This window comes from Apteryx rowi, unplaced genomic scaffold, assembly GCF_003343035.1.
Source record: "Apteryx rowi isolate R43461 unplaced genomic scaffold, aptRow1 scaffold_69, whole genome shotgun sequence".
In the NCBI taxonomy this organism is placed as follows: Eukaryota; Metazoa; Chordata; class Aves; order Apterygiformes; family Apterygidae; genus Apteryx; species Apteryx rowi.
Window position 1 is genome coordinate 2496527 of NW_020450971.1, and position 13806 is coordinate 2510332.

General features: G+C 44.4%; 1 protein-coding gene across 6 annotated transcripts in view; it reads left to right on the forward strand.

Moving 5' to 3' along the window:
- Nucleotides 1-13458, forward strand: part of AMOT (angiomotin) — a 55541-nt gene extending 42083 nt beyond the window's left edge. For 5 of the 6 annotated variants that reach the window (XM_026086257.1, XM_026086256.1, XM_026086259.1 and 2 more), the window contains 7 exons: nt 5081-5230; nt 7626-7816; nt 8153-8185; nt 9996-10118; nt 10775-11007; nt 11881-12105; nt 13170-13458. In XM_026086257.1, the coding sequence (XP_025942042.1) occupies nt 5081-5230; nt 7626-7816; nt 8153-8185; nt 9996-10118; nt 10775-11007; nt 11881-12105; nt 13170-13270 (1056 nt within the window). In that variant the 3' untranslated portion in view covers nt 13271-13458. The remainder of the gene's footprint in view (nt 1-5080; nt 5231-7625; nt 7817-8152; nt 8186-9995; nt 10119-10774; nt 11008-11880; nt 12106-13169) is intronic. The other variant, XM_026086254.1, reaches the window with a different exon arrangement.
- The last annotated feature ends 348 nt before the right edge of the window (nt 13459-13806 follow it).

The window sequence follows — 13806 nt, forward strand, 5'->3', positions numbered from 1 at the left end:
GAATTCAAACAAACTGCGGGTTCAAAGGCACCCGAGAGGAATATATTCCAACTGCAAGAGGGAGAGGTGGTTTAAACGTGCTTGCTGGCCTTTTTTTTTTTTTTTTTTTTTAATACTGCATTTCTGCCATAGCAAGCAAATTCCTGTGGGGAAACGCATTTTCAGCTGCAGCTGAAAATGCATTCAGCTTTAGGATAAACCCAGAATATAATGAAAACACCCTGAATATATTAAAGAAAGGACTTTGAAGACATCAGAAATAGTGGGTGGGAGACAAGCAGATGCTGATGAGTGTTACCAATTTGCAGAAGTAGGAGCTGTCCAAGATGAAGAAGGTAATCGCTGGGTTTGTCAAAATGCCTGGGAGGGTTTCGGGATCACGGCTGGCCGTGCAGGAATTCCCCTCGTCTTCCCCAGAAAAACACTTTTCTGAGTAACCCATGTGGCAGCGATGGATCTCTGGCGGAGGAAGGTCCTTTCTTGCCRGTCACCTGCCGCGTCTGGGGCCGCGTTTGTTGCGCAGAGGCAGCGCCAGTCCAGAGGTGTCACAGCCTCCTCTGCTGGGTGCCTAGTGACCCGACAGCGGAAACTCCTCATCCCCGGGGGTCCCCGCTCCCCACGCTGCGTGCGGGAAACCTCCGTGTCCTCTTCAGAGCCTTTCTGCTCCGCTGGCTCGGGGTCTCTGGAAGAGACTGCGTGGCTGAGAAGCCTAGATCAAAGCAAGGAGCAGAGTTCATTCACCTTTTAGAAAGGTGACCGCTTTCCTGGTGGGCGGTTACAGTGATAATCCGCTGCTCCTATCTGAGGGGACCGCTTTGTCCTTAGCCGCCGGTTTTGGACCATGTGAATGCTTTCTGTAGCGAGGAAACCTCCAGGTTGCCGGCTGCCCGGCGTTACATCCTCATGGGAAGTCTGTTGTGCGAAGAGCTGCTGAGGACCAGTTCCCGCTTCCCGTGGTTCAGTGAATGTATTTGTTTAATCATTTCGTTCCTGTACGTTCCAAGCGGCTGATTCACTTCCCTGTGCTGGAAGCCCYGTAGCAAGGGGACATCAGCGCGCAGGCATTTTCAGGTGGTGAACCTCTCTGACTAAGCTGGAAACAGATTGCTCTTCAGGCCAGCCAGATCTCGTGAGCAACGTCATCCCCGCATCCCGAGTGTATCCTGCGTCTGTGCACTGGAGCCTCCCAGCCAGCCCTCGGCGGCGGAAAGCAGTTTTGACAAGGGAAGGAGGAAAAGAAATGAAGACAGACGGACTTGATCAGGAAGCCAGGGGATCTCTCTGGGGTGTCCCCTGCATCAATTTACATTTTTGTGCATCACATTCGTACAGGGAGCCCCAAGGCTGTCCTCACTTGCTCGATTTTCCTTTTTCTTGTCCTCAGTCCTGTTGCAGAATTTATGTAAGCATCTTAGTGGATGTGAACTGCAAAGTGACTGCTCTTGTTTTGAACGGTCAAATTAGAAAACACTGCTGATAGAGTTGAAGCCTGGCCTCTAGCATCTGGTTAGGACATTTTCTAAAGCAGTTAGGGATTGACCTGGAGAAGGTATGCACTCTATTAAAGTTGTCCCACGTGCTGTAGGAGACGCTGGGGAGGAGTGCAGCCCTGCTGAAGTGCTCTGCCGTGCTTCCAGACATGCACGGAGGTTATTTGAGATCTTACGGTCTTAAAGAGGTGTTATAATAAAGATATTATAAGTGCTCTKTATTTTCAGAGCACCCTTCAAGGCAAAATAGTTGCAATACATTATGTGAACATAAGCTTGCTCCTTAGTTAAGTGCAGTACTATCAAAAGGAAAATTATCATCTTGTCAAATTTATTTGAAATTACGCCTGGAAGGGTGTGACTGCGTCCTCGTAAAGGTTCAGGAACGAGCTCTTATCCAGAGCACGTGTTCACTGGGAGGCCTAGTGCAGCGGCCTCGGGTGCCGTCCCCCCGTGGCGGCGGCTGCTGGGGCCGCTGGCACACGGCAGCCGCTTTGGGTTCGGCGCTGGTGGAGGGAGAGTGGGCGATCCGAGGCGTATGCCYGGGAGCAAGCCTCAGCACCCTGCCTGTCCTCCTTCCTCCCATCTCCCGTCCGTCTGCAGCACGCTGCCGGTGCTCAGGAAACTGATTCCAATTCCTGTCTTAAGAAAACATCCCCATGCTCTYGGCTTGCCGTAATGAAATCCCTCTGTGCTTGGGAGAAGTATTGCTGCTCCTCTCTACATTGAGAGGAGCAATCTAGTCAGAGTTTAAAAAAAAATAAATTAGACTTCGCTGGTACAACTTGGGCCGAGAATCCTGGTTCATGTGAAGGTAAATTGTTCTTCACAATTATGTGCAGGAGCCGCGATGGCAGAGCTGGAAGTGAAAGACACCCCCAGGATATGCTGCGGGTTGGCTGAGCRCAGTCCATGCATGAAATAACCCCCTCTCTTATAGAAAGGATAGTTGTGTCAAAAGACACATTAGGAAAGCTGTATTTTCTGTAGCGCATGCATGTATTGGAAACTTACTGAGTGTCTGTATTCCACCGAATTGGAAATGATTTGAAGGATTCCTGAATTAAATCTGTGCTTAAGCCATTAAAAAAAACACACAAAACCACCAAATTTTCTAACATTTATAATTCTTATTGACACAGGAAGATGAAGTGTATTTTGTGAAGGAGAAAAGAAAAGAAAGTCTGCAGTCTTTGAAGAGCCACTGAGCAAGCCGTGCCTGCACTTTAGGCCTGGTGCGTGTGCAGGCAGTGCTAGTAAGTTAGGCAAGAGCGCGTGTTGCAACGTTTCACCTGCAGGTTGGGCTCGTGGGAGCACTTTCAAAGGGAACGTTTCAGTGGAATTTCAGTGTCCTAATTCTTCTTTTGGCTGGGCTCTTGCTATTCTTTGAATGTAGGCCAAAAAGTTRATCCACACATACACATTCCCAGGTGTATTAATTATGAAACTGGTAAAATGTTGTCATCAGCTACCTTTTGCAAGGAGAATTTTACCTGTGTGTTATTTGTTTGTTTGTTTGTTTGTTTTTTGTTTTGTTTTTTTAGGAAATTTAAGTACTTTGTAGTAGCTGTTGGGAGACCACAGGTCCTTCCTTCATTTTGTACAGAGAAGAATGGGAGCGCTCTGATTTTCGCTAGGTTATTATTCAGCTTGATGCATTGCATTTCTCTGGTAGTGAGTTTATTAGGTTGTTCTTACACATGTGCAGGAAAATAAGCTTGTGTGCAAAACCAAGGGATGAGGTGCTCTTGATTTCTGGGCTCTGCAGCTGGCTCAGATTATCATTTTTGGCTGGTTACCCAACTCCTTTGAGCTACTGTTAATCTAACTGTAAAATTGYTACATTAATGTATACTTTACTGGAGTCTGAGAGAGCTTAATTCAGTGTTATTAAGCACTATGATTTGGGATAAAAAAGATCTATTTAATAAAACATTTTAATTGATTTTTCTGCAGAGCAGCAATTGAATATTAAATTGTATTAAAATGTTCTTGTCCCTCCCAATCTGAACAAGATTGAAATCTTGAGCAATTAAAGAATAAAAATATCTTTCTACTGTACATGCCCTGGTCGGAAGGCCTTTGGCTGGATTAATCACTGTTTACTGTAACTTTTATTATAAAATACTTCTTTGGGGAAAATGCTCTAGGGCAGCAACATTCACGCTGTGAGATTAGATGCCTGCCGACTTTAAAAAGAGAAGAAGAGGATACCGTGTCTGGGATTAATAGTGGCTGGAGGTTTCCTTCTCTGCTACTCACATTGCAATCTCTGGATTGCTTTGAGGAACAGGGGCATAAAAAGTGAAAATTTTGAGGAAAAATATGATAAGACCTTTTTGGAAGGAGGATGCAAGTGGCTCATTGCGTTCAGATCAACAGTCCAGCAAGTCTAGTATCCTCTCTCCACCGTATCATATAGTCGATTCCTAGGGAATGCTGTAAGAATAGGGCAAACAAACAGTGATATTTTCTCGGGCTGCTCTCCCTGCTTCCATGAGGGCTTCCTGAGCTAAGGTAGCGGCTTTTGCCTTTAATACCCCTCGTTGGAGTTCTCTGCCGTGAGTTCGTACAGGAGCTTTTTGAACTCGCTTGAGGGGATCTGTGGTTTGCATCGTGGTGCTGCTTTAGACTTTGGCTCTGGCTGTTGGGAAAAGTTGCTGCCTTCCTACTCTTTTTGTATTTAAGCATTTATCACAGTCGTAGCCTAAAAAGCCGTGCCCCGCGTTTGCTACAGCAGAGCAGCTAATGCTAATTGTTACTTTCTTTCTTAATGGCAAATCATGATAGTAGGTGGGCAGTATTCTATGTATTAAAATAGAGTTGGGCCCTGGGTGTGTTTCAGTCTGTTGTTTTTATTCATATTTTATTTTGGTTTTATTCTGCCTGTACTGTGGATAACCTTGCTGGGGCCGTGCTCCTCGCTGGCCGGGGGCAGGTAGCAGCTTGGGTTGCAGAAGGAGCGGTGGGGGAGGACGGGAGGGTGGGGACAAGGCCTGGGGCCGAGCCCCTCGGGTCACGCCGGGCCGAGATGAGCATCGGCACTGCTGCGTAAGCCTGGCTGCAGCGGGCAGGGAGCGCAGGCCCTGTTCCTTACTTTGTTATGGGGCTGCGATAGGATCCTGCGGTGCTTGATTCGGGTTCTGCTAAAACTCCTAAAACCCGCTGCCAACAACTTTCAAGATTGCACCGGAAAAGTGTTCCGAATTTGTGGATGGCTCTAATCCCCGTCTCTGCCACGGTGAGCTCGCTGGCGTGCGTCACCTCGCCTAAGCGCTCCCTCTACCAGCCCCTGCGCCCTTCCAGCGCGCCGCCCCTCTCGGTCACTTGCAGCAGATCCTTTCCTCGGTTTCCCCATCGCTGCCGCGGGGATGCTGAGGACAAAAAGGAGAAGTGCGCCTAGCGGGAAAGCAGAGAGGGGAAAGGCCGTAGCTATTCGGAGTGTCTGGAGTCCGAAGCAGGAGTCTGAGGCACGCTTAAAGCAGTAACCTGGAAATGTTCCCGCTGGCTGGTCTCGCTGTGCTCTGTCGGGTCTATAAAGCTGGAAGCTGACTCGCTTGTTTTAGGTTACCTTTTTTCCTGTGTTTCAGCTCAAAAAGAAGCAGGTCTACGTTGAGAAGGTGGAGAAGATGCAACAGGCATTGGTTCAGCTGCAGGCAGCGTGCGAGAAGCGGGAGCAGCTGGAGCATCGGCTGCGGACCCGGCTGGAGAGAGAGCTGGAATCTCTGCGCATGCAGCAGGTACCCAGTGTTTGTCCGTGCCCTGCTCCCTTTCTTGTAGGACTGAACGTTACACCRTGCATGAAAGGAGGGCAATATTTTTTTCCATCTTTTAAAATTAGAAAAATTTTATTTTGGTAGCTAGTGTCATGGACTTGCTGGCTTTGATTTTTCTTTTTTTCAGTTGATTAAAGTATTACACTTTAACCAGAAAATTTAGATAAGGGAGCAATAGGAGATCCATCATGTGGCGAGGTTCAGACATAGAATAGCATCTAGCTCTGTGGCTATCTTTAAATAACCTGGTTATATATTATTTTATATTATTTTTAAAAATATTATTCGCAGTTTGAGATTTTATATAAAATTCTTTAACAGCTGAACTGAAAAGGCCCTTTAAAAAGCTTTTGCCTGTGGAAAAACAATTCTATAAATGCAGTTGATGCAAAGTGACAGAAGCTTCACGTAGAATATGTTCTTCCAATTGTAACTTGTATCTTCTTCCGTGGAAGGAATAAGAAGTAAACTGTGCAGTGGTGTTATGAATGGGATGTACAGTTTGAGGTTTATTTCAACGTATGTTAAACACAGGTGAACTGGCAGGTTGGTAAGTTTGGCTGGAAATAGGATGCAGACTTACGTTCTAAATCACATTTAGTTCCAGGTTAATTTTAGTCCTCAACTGCCACATCTACGTAGGAATAGATACTTAAATCTTAATCATATTTTTGTATTGGTTTTAGTAGGAGTTATGGTGTGCAAGTGAGTGTGAGTTAAAACTTGACGGTGCATCTGTGCCCATATGGTAAAAGGGGGTAAAAGAATGAATTACATCATACCTAGCTTGTATTTAACAGATAATTGTTTTGGGAGCTGTTTCATATTGCATTTAAAAATCCAGTTGTGTAAAGGATGTGGCATTATAAATGCATAGCATATTAAATTGTTGACTTCCTTCATTTTTACTTGTATTGCTGTGATGTTTAACTGATGCTCTTCCTAATGACACAATAGGTAAAAGTTTGCTTAAATTAAGAGGAAACAAGTTAGCGTGCTTTTATTGGAAGTGTCTCAAAAGGAAAGATTCTATACTGGCATTTTTGCTTAAAAAATAATTGTTTAAAAAATCTTCCTGTTTGACGCAGATGTGCATGATGAATGTACTTTGATAAACTTGTTTCTTCTATGTTAGCTTTAGATTAGGTACTACAGACCCCACAACTTTTGACTTTGAGCCTGAGCCAAAACAAAAAAAAACTTGTCTGCCCAACTTCTTTTCTTTTAAATGATTTTTTTTTTTTTTGGCATTTTTAATCCTGCCAGTCCCAGACAAGACTCCCATATAAAGCTATATGTTTATCATTTGGACTTTTAGCACAGCAAATCTCAGCTCTCTTTCATGTTTGAGGAACACTGTCTTCCAGACCTTGCTTTAGAATTGAATTATTTTTAATCCCCAGTTACTTAATCCCCAGGTACACAGAGATCATATTATTTCAATAATCAGATCCTTTTAAAATATTTTGGATGTATTTTTTTTGAAGGTAGGATAACTCCTGTTAATTACCTGGTCCAGTTCTCTTGTTTCTGTTACCCTTTCATCACTGGTCAATATTATAAAACACTTCTCACTTAAAATTGATCTTTCATTAAAAAAAAAAAAAAATCTGTATCTTATGAGGTTTGGAGCAGAAAATTTAACAAAAGCATTTATTTAATGGGATTATGACAGTAGGGCCATTCTCACGCTGCTTGGTTCACCTGGTCCAAGTTTGAGCACCCGAGTGTTAAGGTGAATTGTATTTCTGTATCCCAGTTCTGCTCTTGCACAGACCGGTACAAGTCCCTTGAAAGTAGGGCATTAGTTAGTTTTTGACTGAAGCAGTGCTGGAAGTAAGTCTGTGTTACTTTAGGCATTAAAGATGGGCTGAAGGTATCATGAGTAACATGATGCAGCTCTCCAGCACGTTCATGTGGCTTTGCATGTGGGAGATGGTCTTAAGGAGTATTTTCCATTGGAAATATATGCTTGTTGGTATTGACCAGCTCTGGAGTAGTCCCAGGAAGCACTCTAGCACAGGTGTTGTGAATGAAGCTGTTGTCCAGTGTCTGGGATTTGACTTTTGAACTCCAGCATTTGTAAAACAGAAGGTACCTTCCTTGCGTTATATGAGCTTGTTTCCAGGTTTTGACAGAGATAGGCTGAACTTTCAGCTTAAGCTCTAAAAGAGACCATGAGCATCACCTAGTCTGCCCAGCACGGCACAGGCTGCAGCGTTGCACTCCGAGGGGTTCTTGTGTCAAGCCAGTACTGCTCTGCACCAGCCTCTGTCCCACACGCACAAAGCAAATCAACCAACCCAGAGTCTTACAGATGCATCCTGAGACTTCTTTTTGTTTTGCTTTTGGAAATCAGCGCCAGGGTACGTCTCAGGCTGCCAACGTCTCGGAGTACAACGCCACGGCGCTTATGGAGCTCCTGCGTGAGAAGGAAGAACGGATTCTTGCTCTGGAAGCTGACATGACCAAGTGGGAACAGAAATACCTGGAGGAGAGTGTGATGAGACAGTTTGCTTTGGATGCAGCTGCAACTGTGGCTGCTCAGAGGTAAATGAGACTATTCATAGTACAGGGATTATTTTCTTTTTCCATTTGATAGTCATATTTCCCACCAAGGAATGTTGTCATACCACCCTCCCATGATACCTCTCTTTACGGTCCAAACGGCATCTGAAACTTGTGCATGTAAGTGGAGCTTGGCTGCTTTTCCTGGGAGCTGTGTAATTGCCAAAAATTAGAAGCTTTTTTCCAGGGAAAGATTCCTCCCCCACCATGCAAGAGCCGTTTTCCAGGCTAGAATTGTTCTGAGCCATTCCTAGAAGCTGTTGATTCCAAAATAGATGTATGAGGAGGGTTTTTTTGTTTTGTTTTGTTTTTAAACAGGAATCAGTCCTCGCTGAAGTCATGTGAGATGGGGTAAGCTTGGTGATTCACATCATTCACCCTGAATGGCTTACTTGTTCTCCAGAATGTTTTTGCAAATTACTTCGTGGTATTATCYGCAACATGGTTACTAACCCGAGACATCTACTAGGAAATTCTGCTCAAAGCTTTCTGCTGTGCATGGAGGGCATTGCTTGTGGGGGTGGGAAGGGAAGGGTGTCTGAAATTTGGTAACAAGCTCACATTCCAACGCAACTCTCCAGAAACACTTAATATGACTGTAGATAGGCCCAAGTGTTTTAGCTAGTTGGTAAACAAGAACTGCTGTTGAAGTGCAATTTTTTAACATTAGGTAGTGTTTGCAAGTAGTTTTACTGCTCACTAGTTTCTGACTCTTAACAGCAGCAGATTTTATTTTAGCTTGTTTCGTGAACCAGCTTCAAATAGGGATGTTATCACAACCAGGCTCCTAGCTCATAACATCATCCTGGAATTCCAGGGGGAAAGTTGCAAATCTGCTAGATTAGCATTTAAAGAGTTATCTTATCTTGCTCCAGAAGCATGGCTGTTATTTTAGGGTATTGATGCTTCTTGTGCACTGTTTTCTGCCTCTCCAGAGATTCCCTAAAGGCCCTGCTACGACTTGTCCCTAGAAGCCATGTTATATTTTCAGCATGCGCTGATAAGTGGGAGTCTGGTCTATCGTTCATCGTAGAATGAGAGGAGATGTGTTGGGCCTGTGCAGGTTTTGTTAAATGAACAAGAATGCTTTCCAGTCAAGAAAGAGCCAACCTCTCAGACCTAGTTTTCCATTTCCTTCTGGCTGCTTCTCCCTTAAAAGAGACCGTTCCATTAGCATGAATGCTGTGGAAGTTTATGTGCAGTTGGGATGTAGGGTATACCCTTCTGAAAACAAGCAAACAAGCAGAAGGCTCTGAAGGCATTCCACTAATTCCAGTGGCAGCCTCTTCTACACTGTACACAAGTTTGTTTTCCCTTTTCTTTTATAGCAGAAAAGAGTATCCCTTAAGAAGCGGAGGTTGCAGGAAGGATGCTTTACTGCAGAGGCAGGAATCTGGGTCAGTTTAGGTTTCTTTGTGCCCTTCAGTGCTTGGTGCTTTGCTGTTCCTGATTGTTTGTTTGTTTGTTTGTTTTAGGGTTAAAGGTACATTCACTAGCCAGTTCTTAGTCCTGCTGGATATGAGAGAACAAATTGTCCATTACGATGAGTTGGAGCTAGTGTCATAGTAACTTTATTCTGATTGAACAGCAACAAGTAGGATGAGCTATACATTATGTTTTGGTTAGTGGACTGAACTATTTTGTGCTATGTAGTGTCAATCTAAAACGATTTTTAGCCTACTCCAAGTTGTTTGGACCAAGCTATTTAGAATTGCTTACGAAATTTTGATGACTTGTTCTCTTGGTACTCAGATCCTCTGTATGACTCTGTTAGATGGGGAAGGGACAGCTTTACATCTGAAGCTAAATTTGCACTGTCTCAATTGTAGAAAAGTGCCTGATGTTCTATACAATTTTCCCCCCTCCCCTTGTCCTTGGATTTGCCCTGTCAATCAGTTTACAGTAGTTCAGTTAATCAGTTAGAAAGATCATAGATTGGCATGGGATGGATAGTTGATTGAGTATTGTTATGATGACTTGCATATTTTTGTAACCCTTTCTTCATTAGGCCTGGGAGTTGGATTTTTGGAAGACACTGAACCAGCCTATACTCAAAAAAATGGATATTCTTGTTTGTTACTTTTGAGCAATCATTTTGTGCTGCTAGGAGGAAAGCAGCAAACTTAGGTGGTCCTTCATCTGCTCTACTACTTGTTCTCAGGGACACGACAGTGATCAACCACTCGCCTAACCCTAGCTATGACACCTCGCTGGAAGCTCGCATTCAGAAGGAAGAGGAAGAGATCCTGCTTGCCAACAGGAGGTGTCTTGACATGGAGGGCAGGTAACATGCAGTTTGCTCCTATCTGGCTTCTTTAGGACGAGATTTTAAATAAATTATCTGGGGTAGGTGCCTCAGAACCAGGAATTCTTGCGTCTGCACCAGCAGCAACACTGTAGGGTGCCAGGCACTTATTTGGCCAAGGAAGTAGCTGCCTGACGATCCAAAACCTAAATTAACACTGAGGGCTAATGCTAAAAAGTCTTGTCTTAGATTTTGCATCTTGTTTATTTCCCTTCTTTCTTCAGGACATCTTCCTCAGACCCCAATTTTAAGCCATCTTTTAAGAGTCCCACAGAGCTGTTTTCCCTGGGGTTTGGCACAGTGCAGACTCCAAAGAATGTTAATCCTCTTCTTCCTATTGGTCTCATTTCCTGACCATAATTCTCAGCTCTGTCTCAAAGCTTCTTCAGTGTTGCTCAAACCAGCTTCCGAAGATGGGTGGGTAGCTCAGTGAAGTGCTCTCATGCATGTGTAAAGGAAGTGTGTTGTGTGATCTGCAATGGGGGGCCAGTGAGCAGGCAGTAAGCTCACTGGCATCCTCTCTCTGCCTCCCCAAATGCCTAAGTGAGTTCTGGTCATGGCCACAGGGACACTGAGGCCTCAGTCGAGGAGACACCAATTCAGGTACTTTATTCCTCTTTGTCCTTCTTGAAAAGGATCAAGACTCTGCACGCTCAGATCATCGAGAAGGATGCCATGATCAAAGTCCTGCAGCAGCGCTCCCGGAAGGAGCCTGGTAAGACAGACCAGCTCTCCTCGATGAGACCCGCCAAGTCGCTGATGTCTATCTCAAACGCTGGCTCGGGCTTGCTGTCCCACTCATCAACACTGAGCAGCACTCCCATCCTGGAGGAGAAGAGGGAGGACAAGAGCTGGAAAGGCAGCCTAGGTAAGTTTTAAACAACAGTGGCAATTCAGATACACAAGTCACCRCTTAGAGGGGAGACAGCAGCAGCAGCAGCAAGAAGGTGCATCTGAAAGACAGACTGATTGACCGACCTAGCATGTGGTAAAGCTGACTGCAAGCAAGATGGGACACATTTGGAACAACTGCTTGTTTTAATCACTTTTGGGGAAGCAGTGACTTCTGATGGCCAGGCTCTGTCATTAAAATATTTAAGCCTTAATTCCCACTTGGTTTGGGTACCTGACTTCAGACACGTTTGGGATCTAGTTTTCAGAATTCCCAAGCACTTGCTTTCAGCTGGGTTGTTACAGCTATCTGAAGGTGTAAAGTCTCCTTGAATAAGTAGCCAGCTGGGAGATTAATCAGGATTGCTATCCTGTAGTGTTGTAACATGACTCCTGTCTGGAATGGCTCAACACCATTGTTTGGAGAAAGTGGGTTGTAACAAAGCAAATTTTAGGTGWTTTTTTTTTTTTTTTTTTCCTGGAGAGGAGCTAGGTCCAAAGCTCCTCCCTGTGAGAATAAAGACCCTGAGATGCAAGTGAAAATCTCTTGCAGATGATTTCAGAGTGTGCAGGTTTACCCTGCCATAGCTGGGCCACTTCTTGGAGATAGGGAAGTAAGGTGTTAGTGCCCACTTGCGTATCTTTGCATGCAGCAACAGGAGGACACTGCCATTCTTTAGATACTTCAGTAGCCAGTGGTGAAAGGTGTTATAGAAAGGTAAATTAGTGCTGTCTGCTGAAGCACAGAGTGCTTTCCAGATCCTAGAGCAAGTACTATGAAAAGGGGCAGCAGAACAAATGCAYGTTAGTTTACTGGGACTGTGAAATTTCCTTCTCTTTTTCCCCAAAGGTGTTCTGCTGGGAACAGAATATCGCTCCGAATCCATTCCCTCCACCCCCTCTCCAGTCCTTCCTTCCACCCCGTTGCTGTCAGCACACTCGAAAACAGGCAGCAGAGACTGTAGCACCCAGACTGACCGGGGGAATGAACAAAGCAAAGCTGCGTCTTCCACGGCAGCTTCCACCCCAGGGCGGCTCCCCGGTACTGGCCTGGCCTACAGTGTGGACAAGACAGGTAACAAAGCTCAGCTGCTGTCCCAGAGGGGCCCCTGCCACTCACTCACCATCGTTCTGCTCCATGGGACTGGCTCTGCATGTCTTCTTTTTTTCCAGCTCAGGAAAACTGGGTTTAGTTTTTGGGAGGACAGATGGTTCTCAGGGACAAGTTTGACCTCATTCTGAGGGGTATCCTATAACGCTCCTAAGAAAAAAGCCCTAAGTGGTAGTGTAAGAGTGGACACACTGGGTGGAGAGGTATAGCAAGACTGAAGATTGCCTCAGCTATTGGAGCAGGTATATGCTAATCTTAGAGTAGTCTCTGAGTTGGTGTCTGCTCTGAAGTAGATTGCAAGTGGCACGCTCACAATTAAACAGCTTATAAAAATGGGCTGTAGAAACTGGCCGTGGCATTTYAGTGGGTATTCGAAGTGAAGTGGACTCGGATAAGGAGGGAGAAGAAGGAAGGGTAATTATCATGATAAGGGTATTTAGTTATTGCACTGTCCCAGTTGCAGGACTGACCTCAGCATTAGCATAAGTAGATCCATTTGACAGTGACTGTCACAGAAGCTGAATTTGCTTCCCACAGAGCTCCAAGCTGGCAAGAGCGGCTCATTTTCCAGCCGACCCTGCCAAATCAGTGCAGATTACACAACCTTGCCTCTTCTACTTACAGACACAATACAATTATGTTGTTCTTTATGGAAGAGTGAATTTTGGCTGGTCTGCTGTGCCTCTTGCCCATGCTAGGCTATTTAATGGGTATCAAGGGCAACAGGTGAACAGGTTTTGTGGTGAAAGTCTRCAATGACTGCATTGATTTAAATGCAGTTGGTCTAGTTTTATATGCCATTGTATGTCAGTAGGAGGTACCTAAAGGGAATTTGAGAAAGTACCTCTATTTGTCTGGCTATGAACATGAAGAAATTAATTGTTTATATTAAACAATTGGTCCTTTGGCCAATGACAGAAGATGACTTTTAAAACATTAACCTCAGCTTTCTAATCCTGTGCTTGCGTGGGTCATCGATTCAAGCTACAGCTTTGATTGTCTGTCTTTTGTTTCTCCTCCTAACATAGATGGGCCACTCTTCCACTCCAGCACTCTCGAAAGAAAAGCCCCTGTTCAGAGTGTGGGGCAGGACCTCCCAGACGGAGAAATGGTAGAATACCTCATCTGAAAGGCTGAACTGGGATCTGAGCTGGGATACAATAGCAAGAATTTTTTTAAAGACGTTTTTATTGGGAAAATTTGTAGTACCTGAGTAATAAAAAAACACTCAGCTGTTTGCTCTTGTATATTATGTCTCAAAAGTATGGACAGGTTAATTTATAATTTGTTCTAAATTATCAAAACCCCGTAACACTTGTTCTTTGAAGGTTTCCCTGCTTATTTTTTAAATACTGGATCTGGTAATGTCTGGAGAAAAAAAACCATGGTCTTAGGTGCACTACATTTTATATATCATTTCAGTATTTTTTAAAGTCTTGTCTTTTAAAAACAAGCAAAAGTACCTACTCTCAGTAGTTGGTTAATTATCTAGCTTGAACATGGTAAGATGGGTGTAATGGCCTTACAGTGATCAGAACCAGAATGTGGGCCCTGGTTGTGAGCATCGCTTACGGTTTCAGAATGCAGGTATTCTGAGGAGCTTTTATAAACTTCTGAGCTACGGTCAAGGGAGACTTCTCTTTACCCGCAATGTGAGAAGTCAAA